The 16,964-nt window shown below is 42.8% G+C and overlaps 1 protein-coding gene and 1 long non-coding RNA gene across 2 annotated transcripts in view; one reads left to right on the top strand and one right to left on the bottom strand.

The window, feature by feature from the left end:
- The window catches only part of IQCA1 (IQ motif containing with AAA domain 1), an 85,749-nt gene that overhangs the window by 56,518 nt on the left and 12,267 nt on the right, over positions 1-16,964 (bottom strand). The window contains exons 5-6 of the mRNA XM_048954145.1: positions 16,606-16,677; positions 6,075-6,265 (exon numbers count right to left, since the gene is read on the bottom strand). Of these exons, the coding sequence (XP_048810102.1) occupies positions 6,075-6,265; positions 16,606-16,677 (263 nt within the window). The remainder of the gene's footprint in view (positions 1-6,074; positions 6,266-16,605; positions 16,678-16,964) is intronic.
- LOC125697238 (uncharacterized) overlaps positions 1-16,964 on the top strand; it is a 64,088-nt gene that overhangs the window by 46,530 nt on the left and 594 nt on the right. The window contains exon 2 of the long non-coding RNA XR_007378742.1: positions 8,794-9,089. This is a non-coding gene — a long non-coding RNA (uncharacterized LOC125697238). The remainder of the gene's footprint in view (positions 1-8,793; positions 9,090-16,964) is intronic.

Below are 16,964 nucleotides of genomic sequence, written 5' to 3'. Positions count from 1 at the left end.
CTGTTTCAGATACCCGCCGCCAAGATTTATCTGTGTTTCACCAAGTATGAGAAATATATGGACACAGGGGCTTCCGCCTGTTCCCCCCAAAACCATCAAGCCGCCTCCATTAATGTCAGTGCACTCGTAAATTGTTTGCTTGCACCAAAGTAGGCAACTCCTGCCACTGCACAGAAGCTCCCAGAGGTGTCCCATGCCTCCTGTAAATCCACGGGCATCCAATAAAGTAGATTCACTGCAGATGGACTTAATCAGTTGCCTCCCCTCCCTTGGAATTAGAGGGGATCACACTTTTAAAAGCAGAGTTCTCACAAGCGAGAAGGAACGAGGGTTGTTTTTATTAATGGCTATCAGATCTGGATAGTTGATTCCACTCAAAGGGAACACAGGTTGCAGAACCGTGGGCTGCGCTGGCCTTGTCGACATCCTGTTCCTCTGCTATTTAATCCGTAGCACGCACTCTCTGCTCTCCCCCTCATGCACAAACAATCCTCTTGTTTATGATAACTTATTTTCCCTCTGTGCAAAGAAACCTGGTGGGTTATTTGTTCTGGTACTCCTCCGGTAAGCCAGTGATGCATTTGCATTCCATTCCCCTCCAGCCCTGGTGATGTGTGCCAAAATTAGTCAATAGACAACAACACAGTGGAAGCTTTAAGAACATGTCAAAGAAGGCTTGAACGTTACCCATTAATGTTTACAGCTCCTAATTATGTTAATTAATCACTCCTAGAGGTTGCCTCACCCCGGAGCCCAAAGGCAGGAGTTTAGTTCTCACAGATACGCACTCAGATTTGGATAGCAGGATGGCTGCTTGCAACAAGGAGCTCAGCAAGGATGAGCTGCCACATTATTTATGTGGGGTGGACAGGTTCAGCTGCCTGAGTGATGTGCTGTCGTGGCTGCCTTGCTCCTGTTGGATCATGAAGGTTGCTTTGGCTGTCTACACGAAGAACAGCCAAGCATCTGGGTGCAGGCTCAGCCATGGCCGAAAAGATTGATGTTGTATTCAAGCTGTTGCTGAAGAATGGCCTTTTGGCAGTGGAGAAGAGAGCACTTTGTACTGGCACTAATTATTACAGAGCAGAGATTACTGCCTTTGCAAAATCTGAAGTTGTTACTTCTGTCAGAAAACAGATGTTACTGATGGAAAAAACAGGTGTCTCTTCTATCTCTTGCTTGAAGGATTTGTTAACGATAGGTCTTGTCCCAACGTGAAATATGCTGTAAATTGTATTGAATTGAAATTCTGTATTAGTTGATGTGGAGACAACAAAAATATCACCTTCCTGCAGGAGTGATTTTGGCCGCTTTTTTTGGGGGGGGGGGCATTGTTTTTGGCTTTTCCTGAGACTTCTCTCTTGTTTGCAGCAGGCCTGACATAAGAACTACTTAGAAGTTTTAGCAATAAGCCAAAATTTAGCAAATGGGCCCACTTACTGTAGCACTGATGTCTCTGTAGTTCTGCAGGTAGACAAAGCATAGAAACAGAAGGGAGCAGCCAAGCCCCTGCCATTCTTTTTCAGAAATTCATCTTCACAGTTCAGAGCTTGTCTTCACTCTCTGAGCAAATGGAGAGAGCTGAGAGGAGACAATGCATGCTAGATGGCGAGTGATTCAAAAGCAGCTTCAACATGTTTCCTGACATTCTCTAAAGAACTCACTTTGGGCAGGCTTTTGGTACAGTTTAGTGGGGAAACATCCATGGTAGGTGGACAGTTGGGCTGGGTGATCTTGGAGGTCTTGTCCAACTTTAGTAGGTGGACAACTAGATTGGGTGATCTTGGAAGTCTTGTCCAACCTTGGTAGGTGGACAGTTGGGCTGGGGGATCTTGGAGGTCTTGTCCAACCTTCATGATTCTGTGGTAGGTTTCTCCAGGAGAAATGCCTTTGCAGAGGTGGCAGAGAAGGAGGAAATGCATTTCCAAGAGTAGCAGGGCATAATAATGGCAGAAGACTGTGATTAAGGGTCTGGTGATATCTCTGGTTGGTTGTGTTCCAAGGATTTCCAGACTGGAGCTTGCTCTTTGAAAGAACTGTCTGCCTTTGTGGCTCATTACACAAAACCTAGTTATGTGAAGCAATTTTCCAATACAGCTGCTTGTGAACTGCTGCCATATTGTGTTGGGACTGCGTTCCGTACTCTTTGGTTACTTGGAAAGCACTGCTAGCAGGCCAAGGCCGTGCACGTACCATAAGGCAGATAGGACTGATGGATGCAACGTCAGCTCCTGCAACCCAGAGCTGAGGGAGAGTGGTGGTGAGGCCAGTGCTTGGCACAGCTGAGGTGTGATCTGTCTCTGTCCTGTTGGCAGCACCTCAGCACTGATGAATTGCCAGGCAACTTTCACACACGTCAGGATTGACTTCACGAGGAGCAGCGCGTGCAGGGTGTGAAATGTGATACGAGCAGGTCCTGACACAAATACTTTCCCCATTATGCAGGGTTTCAGAGCAAAACCTTTCTCTCCATTCATCTTCCTCCTGTCTCCCCATCGCTCACCCCTGCTGCCCGGGGAGTCCCGTGAACGGACCTGTTGGCAGCACATTCAGCTCAACAAAACAGCCTTGTGAAAAAGGGAAATATAACACGATCGCTTCCTATTTCTTTCTCCTTTCCTCTGCATCAAAGGGCCGGGCCGGCTGTCAGGAATGTTCAAAATGAATAAATAAAGCACAGGAACCCCCTGCTTCAGACGGAGTCTCATTCAGTCACCGTGAAGCCCGGCCAATTCCTTTGCTGACAGTGCTCGAGTCAGCAGGCAGAGCAAGAAGATCATTCAAAGCTAATCAGTAAAGTGTAAACCTATTAAGAAAGCGCGTTTACCCCTCGCCTCCTCCTTCCTCTAGAAAACCAATCCCCAGATCTGTGGGAATAACACGCCACGTACATAAAAGTTGCTATTACTCAGATCCCCTGTTATTAGGTCAGTGATGCCACTGATGAAATGCTCCCCAGAGCCCCGAGCAGAGGCACATAAATCCCGCAAGAAATTCACGACGTAATTTGTTACAGCTAGAGGGCATAAGATGCATTACAGCAAAGCCTGCGTGTTGGGCTCTCCCCTGTGATTCTCGAGGCTATCTCTGGTAATAAAAACCTCATCTTGATTTCTGATCCTTCATATTGATTTCTGTCAAAGGCTTTTCTTGGAGAAAGACGCTACGGCATTTTTTTCCATGTAATCAGGGGATCCTTCTGTGCTCTTCCCTCCGCCCCCTGTTTTTAATATAGAGATGAATCCAAGAAAGATTCGTTACCTGGGGACTGTAGTTATATGCAGTGGAGAAGACAGTGAGGACAGGTTTTGCATATGCAGTGCAACACCCTGAATGTGAAATTAGAGAGAAATGTTTCTGGTCTGCAGTACTGCAGGAAATTGAAACTAAAGCCCCAGCTATGCAATTGCTGTATTTTTAATATAACCCCCTGTTATTAATATAACGAGTAGAGTCTGTGGGAGTCCTTTGATTAAAATCCAGGCTCAGAGGTGTCTAATCACAGCAACTATTAATTTTTGGAGTATTTGCACTCCGTCTTGGGTTGTGAAATGACCGACTCTGCTCCTTTTCCCTGGTGCAAAGCAAGTGGTAAATATTTATAGCAGTCATCCTTACAAGAGGAGAAACTTTATACGTGCTCGTTGCTTTTGTAACTTGATAGCAGTTGTGCTGAAAGACAACACCTGCTAATTGTATTTCCCATCACATCCTTTTCCTCTTGAAGGATAAAATATGGGGGTTTGGGTTTATTTTTCTAGCACATACAGCAAAACTCACTCAAAAGAATCTTTGTTCCCTTTTAGCTATCTGTTTATTTAATAGACTATGGAAAATGTTAAGCTCTGTCAAAAAGCCTCATTAAAGAATAATTTATAAGCTACATTTAGATGTTCATCTTGTAGGCTAGCTTAATGGAGAGCCAAAGTACATCCTGGCAGGTAATAATTAATGTAAACCTTGACACTTCAGATCTGTTCTGCCATTCACTGGGCCAGGCAGGAGCAAGTCACAGCCAGTCCTGCTTGTTCTGCAGTGTCTCTGGCATTCACCATGCTGAAAGCTTGGCTGCGTGTGACACACGTGCTTCCCATGTGCTGATCTTTTACCTATTTTGGATGCAAGCAAACGTGTCTGCTGGGAGAACTATTTTGATCACCTAAATGGAGGCCTCCCATGAAGAGGAGCTTCATAGCAGGCAGTTCTCTGACTTCTCTCTGTGCCAGGAAGTCCTCATCACTCAGCCAGATTCAAATGAACTGAAATATTGGGCGATGTCCAGCCTTTGCTGAAGCTGATGGCAGCTCTCCCACTGGCTTCAATAGGGGCAGGATTCTATCTGCCACGTTCTTAAGTCATCAGAGTGGATTTTATCAGTGAGATCTGTCTAGTCTTGGCTGAAAAATGCCTTACTGATTTTTAGAGAAGATGAGGGACAGCTCATTTAAAAGCAGAGTAACAGGGATTATGATCAAACATGCCATGCTGACTGCCACAGGTCTGTCACCCTCCCTGTGCCTTCAGAGATGACCCCACATGTGGGCACACCGCATAATTGCCATAATTGGATACACAGCTTCTCTTCAACTCTGCTCCATTAAAATGATCTGATTTGGGTTAATTTTTACAAGCAGATTGCTTTGGGTGGGTGGAGGAGCAGTTCTGACCGTGGTCATAATGCAGAACTGAAGGGGAGTTGTTTTTTCAGCCTTGCCCAGTTGCAGTAGAACAACTTGCCTGTCTAAAAGCTTGTGTACAAGCAGCACTGTCACTGATTAACTCTGCATGCCTGTGTATCTTAATCCCATTTAATAGGATCACTTGCTCTGGAAAAGCATACCCATAAAGCTATCCAAGAGCAGTTAATGTGGTGCTTATATTTAAACACCAGCTTTAATCTTTGTTAATTTTCAAGTCTAGATGAGATTCAGGACTACCGAACCTGACTAGATCAGACCAGACAACCTACAGGGTAGTTAAAGAACTCCTTTAATCATGTATTTATATGCTGGGATACTGACTATGTCTTCCTACAGTCTTGAAGCCTCATCTGAAGTTGAGCCCCTGGGTGCATCTGGGATATAAATTTAACAACAGGGTCCCATTTTGCCTGTAAGACTTACTGAATAAGAAGGATCAGCATGCAAAGTCCATCTTACATCTTGGGAGTATTCCACAGGTACACCTATTTTTGATGAACAGCTCTTTCAGTCATTCCTCACTGCCTCCCTCCATCTAGCATTTGCTTCAGCTTCCTCCAAATGACTGTCTGGATTGGTTAGGCTCTCTGGCATCGTTTGCTGTTACTGTCTTAATAGGGAGGATTTTACTTTTAATATCTTCTAACTGTCTTTAAAGAGGTTTATCCTTGAACTTTGGGGCCCTGCTTCTCAATTTGCGCATACATAGTGACCCATTGGATGGTATAAATCCTAGAGAAAATTACTTGCATCGTAAAAACAGTCTATATTCCTTAGCACAAGGCCTTACAGTACTGCCCTATTAAAGCTGCCCATCTCCAACTTCAGCTAAAGTAAACTTCCTGAGAAACCATAGGTGTCAGCACTCGGTGTAGAAAGGTGTAAGTATGTGCTTAACTCTGCTGAGACATGAAGTTTCACTGAGATCAGCAGCACTGCTAAATCAAGCTTCGTTTGCGGGAGCGTCTTTGAGGTCAAGCCTCAATTACAAAGGTCCTTCAGGTTGGCACAGGATGCTTGATAATGCTGACAGCAGGCACCTGGGCTGCAGCATACGTGATTTGCTATACAAAGAATTGTATTTGTGTCATGGCAGACTCCATTATCAGTGAAACCTTATGTAAAAAGCCAGTGTGCCTAAACTGTATACATGCTTCATATAATTACGAAGCTAGACTGTATGAGGAGTTGCACACTGGTCTGGTTTCCCCACTTACGAGCCCTGCTGCTCAGGATCTCAGTTCTGCAAGCGCTGCTTGCAGCAGAACAAAGATCACTGCTGTAAAATGGATTTCTGCAGCCTGTAAGAATGATACAACCGTGCTCCCTGGAGCAAATGGTCTCCTTGAGGGCTGAGTGTTTATCTCTGCTCACCGACACTCGATGAAGCACTGGCTGATCTGATCCTGGAGGGTTTCCCTGATGTCGAGCCCCTCTGTTTCTCGCAGCTGGTCCTTGATGAATTCCTCCTCGTGTCTCCCCTGGACCTCACCTTGCAGGGCATCTTCTTGCTTGGTGTGCATCTGTGGGGTACTGTGAAAGGCCCTCAAGTGAGGAGGGAAGGTCTGAAAATGAGAGGAGAAAAGAAAAGGTGCGGTGAGAAGAAACTTAATACACACCAGAATGCCAAGTTGACAGTGATTCTGAGCTTAGGACTGAATTCATTTACGGGAAGGCAGGAAAAAGCCCTGCTCTCATAAGAAGTGCCTGGATGCACACAATGGCCTATTGTTAGTGTTTCAGCATTAATTAACAACGTTGCAATGTACAAAAACAACCCTTTCAGCTGTGGGATCCCGGTATCTCAATGAGACAGGTGAGAAAGCTGCTGTTGTGCAAATGCCAGCTTTATCCGTGTCAGAAGGGTGCCAGAGGTTTTTAATTGAGTTTTCAAATGTTTGGACTTCCCAGTGGTACTTTTTAATTAGCCGGTATTGTTTTTAATTTGTTCACTTAAAGTTTTATATGCTTGGTCATCGGTTTCCTGGTATTTTGTTGCAGCTGATAATATTCCTTTAGGAAATCAACTTCCTTTGAGGAACAAACAAACAACACAAAAAGAATAAACAGCCTCCCAAATGCTGCAATAAAAATCATGGCTCCCCAAGTTTCCCATGATTTGATAACCTTGGCAAGAAGGACTTCTAAACCAGCCTTACAATAATAATTTCTGCTCCGTGATTGATTTTACATGTGTGCTTTAAGAGAGATAAAAATGAAAGTCTCTCTGGTATGCAAATACAGAAGCATGAAAAATACCATCTGTGTGGGTGGCCCGAAACTTTGCATTTTTCAGTTTGCAATGGTTGATAAAGTTAATGTGTTCCCAGTGTTTTATGAGCCATTCTCACCTTGGAAGGTAAAGAAAAGTGGATATGTTTTTAACAACGTAAATTAGCTTTGAGTTTTTCAGTAATTCCAGACCAAAATAATTCCCACTTACCCAGGACGGACTGATGTTATAAGACAGTGTGTGTGCCCAACTGAAGAATGGGAAAGAGGAGAAAATGTGATAAGCTGTTCTTGTGATGCTGTGTTTTGTCCTCTTCAAAGGCTGTGGCTCACGTATAGGTGGCAGCAGATGTGAACAAAAGCCCACGTCTGCATTTCTGTCCTGGCTTCCCACCTTCAGAGCGCGTCTTTAACTCAACAGATCTCAGACTGACTCAGTAACACTTTCTCCTCACTCTGACTCTGGAAATGTGTTTTCTACTGTGCTGCAAGTCCTAATTCCAGAGGACTCCCGCAATGACAAGAAAGCTTCTATCAAAGGTTTGGCCAGCTTACAATTAAGATCGGTTATTCGGTGTTTTTCCATGCTTCAACCAGCTTCCAAAAATCACTAACGAGTGCCAAGCAAATTTGGTTTCAGAAAGTATACAGCGGGTTTGCACACCGTCCAAAGAAAGCGTTAGAGGCCCCGTTCAGGAAAGCAATTTACTGCCTTCCCTGCATCTGCAGTGTGTGGAAAAGGAATTGGTCAAGGCCATCACTGAGAAAATATTCAGACGGAAACAAGAAGAGCAGCATGCTTCAGAACGGCAGCTGCACTTGCTCTCTGCCTGAATATATGACCCGAAGATGTTTGCCTCTCACCCTGAGATGTTATCTTCACTCATTTGTCACTTTCTATAGCCATCAAGTGTTTCCAATTCTTCCCTTTCAACAGCAACTCTTTGAAAGGACAGCACAGCTACTGTGAGCACTACTGATTTGTATTTTACTTGCAACGTTAAATGAACTTCTGAACAGCCAGCTCTAGCAAAGCGGACCCATAGGGCTTGCTTTCCAGGTTATAATTTAGAAGCAAGATTCACTTCCCTTCCATAGTTCCACGCTCAACTTTTAGCTTCACTGGTGTAATGCTTAAGGGACTGTGCATTCCCAGCAGAGTGCTATGGCCCAGAGGTACTGGTCCCATAGCTGCTAATGAAGAGATGAGCCAGCTAAAGCCAACACAGCTATTCCATGTCTTTCTACACTGCTGTGGCACAGTCTGAACAGACACTGTGTTATGCTCAGACAACCTACTGTTTTTTTCTAACTAGCTGCTCGCTGGGGAAAGTGGAGGGAAGGGCTGTTTATTTAGAAGTATGTTTTCCAGCATTTCCTGCTGAAGATGTGTGAGAAGAACGTGGATAAGGGAAAGAAATCTGGGAATGGAAGAAAGGGACTCAGTATTTCCATGAGCACAGGTAGCTGTGATGAATGCTGGAGGTGTGCTCGGTGATCCTATCCTGTCCTATCTCCTTTGGGAGGCTGGAAGAAACAGAAACAGTGATCAGGCTGAGGCAACTCAGTGCAAGAGGCACAAGGGTATCCTCAGCTTTAGGCTGACTTGCAGGTGGTAGAGAAAGACGGGCTTCTCTGCATGAGTTATGTGACCTCTTAAGGGTGAATTTTCATGAGGTGGTTCATTGCTTGAACAGCTGATTGGCCCTGAAAAGGGCCAGTTCCCCTTCCCCCCCGTCTGCTGGCTGTGTGGCCCTTGCCTTCTCCTTTTTGGGCTCTGGCACTCCGCTGACCTTGCAGTGAACCAGACCAGCTCTCTAAGAAATAGGAAATAATCTCCTTTATCTTTTCTCTCCCCCAGGTTAATTCTCTCTCATTATAATGAGGTAAATCAGTCAACCAAGGAGGCAGCTGAGAGCCAGAGCCATCGCAAGGGAAGCGGTGTGGGCAAGCATGGAACAATGTGCTGAGCAGGACAGTTGTGCAGCAGCACAGACAGGAGAGCATCCGTTTTCATCCACCTCTGAGCCTCTTCTTCACTCAGCTTCTCTTCTCAGCTGCTCTCCAGTCAGCCCAGAGGGAGCCTTTGATGGCTAGCTGCTCATCACTGCAAGTTTACTGCCCACGTGTCTTTCATCAGTGCCAATGTCAGATGAGGTAAGAACTATTTAAATTGGCAAGAACATGCCTGTGTGAGCAAGACTAGAAGCAGGAGATTCTTATCTCCCAGTAAACTAATACAGACCACACCTATGCTTGAGTCCAAAGTCACGAAGCTGGTGTGGACACAGTCCAGCTAACTCTAAACCAGCTGACTCAGATGCTGATGGCAACAGAGCTACAGCACATGCTCTAGTCTCCAAAATCCATGCAAGGCCTCTACCTTTCCAGAATGGCTTATGAAGAGATGCTCTGTTGTATTTGCCCTTCATCTTTTTCTTTTCCTTGTTTTGTTTTGCTATTATAAGGCAAACTAAACCACTTCTATCAATGAGAGTCCAGCTAACCATCTTCAATAACTCATTAAAGAACAGGAGGGTTGATATGGCCTCATTCTCATTCAACCGTTCTTTCTTCCAGTCCTATTCCTTCCCTGTTGTTAGTATTTTCTAAATTAGGGTATGCTCACTGCTCACTTATTTACATGGACAAAAAGGCTGCTGCTGATGTGAAATGCGCTGCTGCTTGATTGCTTCCATTGCTGGGAGAGTGGAATTTATCTAAGCTGGGTTCATGGGGAGGAGGCTATGGAAAGGAGCCAACAAGATAGTGAGAGATGGCAGGTACAAAAAGACACTTGATCTGAGTGGGAATCAGTTCTGGCAGGTGAGCTGTTGTGAGTAATGATAGAGAGAGACGTCCATAACAGATGGCACCATTTGAAGGAGGCCTAGCGATGGACATCCAGTTGCCCAATGGGGGTCCTCCATTGGTGCAAAGCCCTGGCAATAGCACGCACTGAGTCAGATGGGTGAGGGAGAGCATGGAAAGAAGAGCAGATCTGGTCATGACGAATGAGTCCTGAAGGATTCATGGCGGTGTAATGGAGAACACATGCAGTGCACTGTGCTTATGAGTGGAGAATGGGAGGCCTGTGCATGTAAAGAACCAAGAGCTGGTTTCCTTTCTAGGGGGGGAGGAGGAGGAAAGCACTGAACAGCTGTGAGGAAATCATGCCACAGCTATCTGATTTTAAGGGCAGCTTTACAGGTGAACATTTAACTGGCCTGACTCTTCCTTCAGTTACTTTGAAATCAATGAGTTATGCCAACAAATTTGGTGTCTCTCCAGATCTTCCCAAGCAAACTCCAGCTGGTGGGGTATGAAAACGGACTGAAGAACTGACAGAAAACGGGGACAGGAAAAGTATCATTTTCATTTAGTGACAGGAGGAGAAAGGTGTTGACACATGAGGAAACATCAAAAGAAACTTACATACACGTGGCCTAGGAAGTAAAATTGGTAATGTCTTAAAAACTGCTTCCTTGACCTGTAAGAACTGATCCAAGATTACATCAGGGTATGGAAGACCAAGAAACTGAATCAGCGTTAGACTATTACCTACATTCTAACCAGAAGGTGAAATAGATAAAATGGGAGTGAATTGAATGATATCACCTAAAAATAGAGACTCCAGCTGCAGGAGCGGCTGAAGAGATATAACAAGATGTCCAGATGATATCAGTTTTAAAATGATGTAATTGTACCATTGTTTTAGCTGTCAGCTCTCTGCCATCTGTTGTGCATTTGCAGCGCGTTTTCATAGAAAAGCTTTTTTTCTTTTGTCAGATAGACTCAAACCAAGGAAAGAAAACCAAGCCCATCCAGGAGCCTATGTATGAGAAAACACGGTTTCCATTTTCTTGCTTTGCAGTTAAAGAAAGAAAATGTGCTAAGCTTGCTTTCTTTTGACCACAGTTCTTGTGCTGATCGCAAAAGTATACGTCACCCTAAACTCCTGCCCAGTTGCGAGGAGGCAACTGCAAAAGGTGGGCACTTTGTTCTCTCGTCAAGGAGCAGACTTCAGAAGGAAGTATATCTGAAAAACATTGGTCCATCCAATAATGGGAGAAATAGGTACTGAAAGGGCAGAAGCTGTGCCAAGACAGGTGGTCAGTGCAAAAGGACGGCTCCAAACAGTTCCATCAGGAGTGTTTTCCTGCTGACCAGTCTCTGACCTGTGCCTTGCAGCATTGCAGACCCACTCTCCATGTGCCCATATACTTGATCTGGAATTCTGAAGTGTTGTAATGAGACAATTTGATGAGAGCAACTTTGCAGCTCTCTCTACTTAATGTGAACGTTAAGGAAGACAAAAGGCAATTTATTTCTAACATCGCTTCTCTCAGCGCCTCTAATGTTTCTGCTTCTGAATCAAAGGGAGGCATTCTATAGTAAGACACTAATAAATAGCTTTTCCTTGGGGGAAGAAGTATTTTCCCATCTTTAAGAAATTTCTTTGGCCATGTGAAATTCAAATTTGTTAACTTGCCCTGCAAACAGCGACTCATTTAGAAACAAATTACAAATATTAGATGGAGACAGTGAACTTGATAATGCATTGCTGCCACATCAGTTGTAGAATAATGCATCTTAATGAAGGCTTCCCATGTGAATAAACCATTATATTTACAAGCTTTTCACAGTTAATGACCCAGAACTGGATAACGAAACTCACATTTTTAGTGTGGTCCTCTGTCAGCAAAAGTATACATATTAATAATTGATGTTGCTGTGAAAATAGGGCATAATAGGAAGATTCTTGAGTTTCTGGGAAAATAGGACTACATGGTCCATTAACTTAAAATGCTTATCTAATGCTTGATGGGCTTTGTCTTTAAAATCCTTGTTCAAATTAATAAGGCAAAATGGACGTTTGTCTAAAAGAGAATTTTATTTCCAACTCATCAGTCACAAGTACACTGATGAGAGAGCTGTTTGATCTTCTGCTCTTTATTCCTTCTCCTCTATGGAGAAGAGTGAAAGGACCAAAGTGAAAGTACCCACCAGCAAAGGGAAGGAGCAGTTCCAGGTAAGCCTATGTGATGAAAGCCTCTGTGCATACTCTCCTTCACACTTAGGAGCCCAATTGCGGAGATCATTCTTTCCTAGCTTGAAATGTCTGCCTTTCTGCTTAGTCAGCTCAACAACTTTTCCCAACACAGACTGCTTTATTGTTCATTATAAAACACTTAGAGGTGTGCAGGCTGGCTGAACATGCTTAAGGCTAGAGTTCCACATCTAGGAGGCCCCATACTGTGGAACTAACTGCTCTTCAATTGTTCCATTACAGCTGCACTTACAAGGAAAGATAGTCTTCGTTCCAGTGAAATAAATACATTTCATTCCATTTCACGTTTCAAGGCTAACACTCATACGATGCCTGAAAGGTGGATTTACTGCAGCTTTTATTACTGGGTACTTAATTTAGAATGGCTTCTTTTCTTAGATCTGAAACGGCACAGCTGAAAGATGCACTGCGTGGTTTTAAGGGACTTTTTCACTCATTGTTTTGCTACAGACAGCATTGTCCAAGACTGTAATCCTTCAACAGATGTAGTGATTGAGTAGCATTTTGTTGCTTCAAACGTAGCAGAGTTTGTTTCTCCAGAGGGCTTTATTTTCCAAGCAAAGCAAGTATTTTTAATGGTCATTTATATTCATGAGCAGCGAAAGCGAGGTTTTTTTACATTTGAACTACACAGACAAGAACTCCTCACTAGCAGATGAAAGGAATATTCTACCTAAGCAGCTGGGGTCTTGCTCTTTGCTAATTTATCCTGCTGAATTTTAAGCTGTGATCCAAAAATCTCTGCGGAAGGTTAATAGATGAGTTAGCTGTGCTATTCCTTTCTTGTTTTCTTGTTTTGCCTGGCTGCAGGAAGGATGTGTTTCAAAGAGTTCTCTTTTCTGATGGAGATTGTGTTCGTATAGGTTCCATGCTACACGAATGGTGATAGCCACATCAATTATATGGCTGAATTCCTAAATTAGGCGCAAAAGAGGAACAACTAAACAAAATGTATTGCATTCATTAAAGCTTCCCTACTATACGATTCACTTCAATGGCTTTCCCAATTAAAGTAATTGTCATATGCATTCAAACAGAGCATTTTGTAGTAAGAGGCCTTGTTAGAAAAATATTGAAAAAGGCTGCTTCGTAGATTTATGCAATCTATAAATAAATATTGACATGTGACAAGTTTCCATAAGCTCAAAGAGAACTGGAGGTGGAAAATGCCATCTATATTCATGGCCATATAGGTTTATGTAATTGCAGTTATGTTTGTTTAGATCATATATGTGGGCATGCTGTCAAACCTCTACTAAAACTGGCAAGTAGGTTTTGGACTCTGAAAGGCAGTGTGACTCCAGTCAGTGAAAGCCAAATTATTCAGTGGGATTCTTGCTTGCCTGCACTGTTAGACAGACTAGTTATCACTCTTTAGATGTATCTGCGTGCCTGGCTAAATAACAGTGTCTTTTGCTGACATCTAAGCATCCTCTAGGCTGCAAGTATAACAGAAATCATTGTAATCTTAAGCCTGATAAAAACAGGCCTGGTGTGTAATGCTACCGTGTTTGCCTACTTCCAGGAACTGAAGAAATATTTCAAATGCTATGTATTTATGGAGCTTGCAGTTTGTCCAGTCCCATATAATATTTATTTAGCCATAGGCTTGAATGTTTACACTGAAGGCTATTCCAGGAAACACTGAGTTGTTTCTAACTGGGTGAAATGAATTATATTTATCAGGAATTCGAAGAACAAGCAATGTTTGGCAGGCTCTTTTCTCAGATATAAATAAAAGCATTAGCCAAGCAAACATGCCTAAATTAGGGTATGCTTAAAAGAGGTAAGCAGGAGAAAACAGTTATTTAAGACCACATTTGTCCACTCGTATATGAAGGATACAGAAGGAGGAAGAGCAGTGGAAATGTTTTGTGAGAAAGCACAGATAAGCAAATGTTGTGCCACTAACTCCTTGGTTAGGGCTGAAATGATGCAATAGAACAGTGTGAGAGCTGTGTATATCAGTAGGTGTGTGTCTGAGATGACAAGGAGCTTGTGTGGGTGCACATCCAAAGCATCCAGGGCTCAGTCCTATGAACTGCTGTGCTCCTTCTATGAAAACATGGGCACAGGGGATTCACAAGCCAAAAACAGACAAGTGGAAGTCTGCCAGTTTAAAAACCACAATAATGGCACACTGAATTGGCCTGCAATGGTAAAATAGAGCAAGAAAATACAGGTTGGTTTGTAGAACATATGAATGTTTTCAAGACAATATGATTGTTTTCAAGACTGTGTGTCTTTGAGCATCCTTAAGCAGTGTGGCTTAAGGACTTGTTTTGCAGCATTGGCTATGGTGGTGGTGCTGGGGGTAAACAGCAGTATGGCAGCAATGTCAGGAAGATCAGGAAATAGGTCAGGATACAGTTATCAAGATATATGTGCTCCTAGTGAGGCTTGCTTCTCTTTCCAAATTAAACTGGTATTGCAAATTGTGATTTATCGGAGATTTAGAAAAACATGTGCTGAGGGAATCATGCTGTTTCTGCAATTAAGCTTTAATAAATAATAATAATAATGAGGCCTTAGTTGTGAGCCAAGAAAAATCTCTGGAAGACAGACTTCTACTCTGTCATCGGGCAAAAGAAATAGAATCAAATTCCAGAAAACAAACGTAAATTTTTCTGAAGTGAGGAGACAGTAAGGAAAATAATATCGAGTCAAGCAAAAGGTTGAACTCTCCTTGTTGCATGTATTTGCAGACTTTTGAGATGAACGTGACTGAATTTTTCCACAAATCGTTGTTCAGAACATCAAATGGTCTAGCTGTTTTTGTCAAGCACTCTTTACATGAAGGCAACACCCACATTTTAAAAATAACTATAATTACAAGAGAAATTACATTTATCGCAGTAAAAGTCAGGTCTCCTTTGGGATGGACTTGGAGTAATGGATGGCTAGAGCTTCTAATTTATCTGTGTCGTGCAGCATTAGAAAAGCAAATTCAACATATTTACACATGAAGATCTGTGGTCATTTTTTAGAGGGCTGACATGATCATACATCAAAGAGACTTGACCTTTGGAGCTCGCTGCCTATCTATCAGTGGGAACCCATGCTTTCTTGCCGTTCATTTCCTTTGGAGAGCATGGATGGGAACGTGGCATGAAAAGTAAAAGTGGAACACAACGGGGAAATATAAAAATACCAGCAATATGAACAGATTATTTTTATTTAGAGGTATTCTTCCCCCCTCTCCCGCTTATTTTGATTATGTACTTGATAAAGAGTAATGAGTCTGAGTGCAGAACTGAAAACATCAATTCTCTCGCTCCTAACTGGAGGTCAGGAAATGAATTCAATCCATGTGTTTGGTTTGAATTCCCTTCATCCCTGTGATCAAATAGATCTTCCTTCTCATAAAATGCAGTAGGTGGCTATTTATGCCCTAGTGATCTGTTACTCCTTCCATTGCCACTGCGAGAGGAGTGCTTGGCTGTGAAGACTTGTGAGAAACTGTTATGGGATTTGATACGAAATGATGCCTTGTTTTGCAGAAGGTATATTGTCTAATATATATTTTTCAGTACGTTCCAAACATTCCTCATTTAGTCTATGCCACTTAAAATCTTTGTCTTAAAGAGAGTCAGAATCAGCAGACAAGCTCTGGTTACCTAAGCTGGCCACGCTTACTGTTAATGACTAGCAGATACGAAAGGCAATAATCCATAACAGTGTATCTGTATTTAACTTGGTGAAACTCAGATAAATGCACATGCTACTTCCTACGGATAAGATTTCATGGTCATTCTTAACTGATGACATGTGTTTGGCAGATGTCTGCTGCAGGTACAACTAGCTTTCATAAGAGCCATAACCAACCAAAGTGTGATCCCATTGCTGGCTAAGGAAACCTTTCAAACTCTCTGGGAGAAGCAAAAAGCGTATTTTCACTGAAAATTAAATCATTGTTTTTCAAATGATCATTTAAGAGCTATAATAAATAAACCAAATGAAAAGCAAAGATGGATCCTCTGCGAGGCAGGTGCTCAGAAGCAGCTTCACGAGGACTTGAAGGAAGGGTGCTGGTGGGAGGAGATGTGCGTTCTGGGCTGGGGGAGATTCCTCTCTCCGTCTGCCTTGTCAGTAGGGTCACTTTCGTTTCACTCTCACCCTATGCAATCTACCTGACCACAGACTTCCCTATACTTCTGCAATATTTAGGTTCTCTGTTTCTACACTGACATTGCAATGTGGTAATTCTAATGTCCCTTTCCCTTCTCTTGCCATACGCACACGCTAGGTTGCAAAAGGTTGTGAGAAGACACTGCTCTTTTAATTCTTCCATTGTCTTGGCCCTCTGAATTAAAAACTGATAATAGAATTCCCTTTCTCTGTCACGCCTGCATCACATTCCTGCGGCAAACTCTAAACTGTCCCCTTCTGCCATGTGCACTGTGTACACAAAGCACAAGAGCTTAAGACAAATCGAGGTACTTCTGTGCCATCTATCATTTCTGTTTAGTTCTGCATTCCTTAGAGACTCCTTTTAAGAAGGGAAGACTCTCAGAAATTAATTTCTTGTCTTGTGTTAAATTACAAAAGTCTGAAGAACAAACAGGCCACAGTACTTTATGTTCTCTAGACAGCACCACTTACCATCCCCAGAAATATCATTTCCTCTTCTCTCATTTTCTCTGTTTTCTTGCGCTGGATATATCCTCGCCAAACCTGAATTGTAAACAAAACTCTAATGAGATAAATGGGCCTTGTTACAGCTTCCTTTGCTGTGGCAGACAGAGGAAAAAACAAATACAGGAAGGAAAGGCACAATATACAATTGAAACTATTACTCTTTAACAGGTTAGCAGCTGCTATGTTCTTTAAAAAAGAAATTCTTAAGTTTGTTATCCTCTTGCACTGGCAGACCTATCTTCTAGCACAACAACATCAGGGTTCAGAAAGCGTTTAAGGATTCAGAGTGAATTCCTGTTCTCATCAGGCTGAATTATTCCAAA

The sequence above is a fragment of the Lagopus muta genome, chromosome 8 (assembly GCF_023343835.1).
Source record: "Lagopus muta isolate bLagMut1 chromosome 8, bLagMut1 primary, whole genome shotgun sequence".
In the NCBI taxonomy this organism is placed as follows: Eukaryota; Metazoa; Chordata; class Aves; order Galliformes; family Phasianidae; genus Lagopus; species Lagopus muta.
The sequence above is the reverse complement of the archived record's forward strand: the minus strand, read 5'-3'. Positions and strand labels throughout refer to the sequence as shown.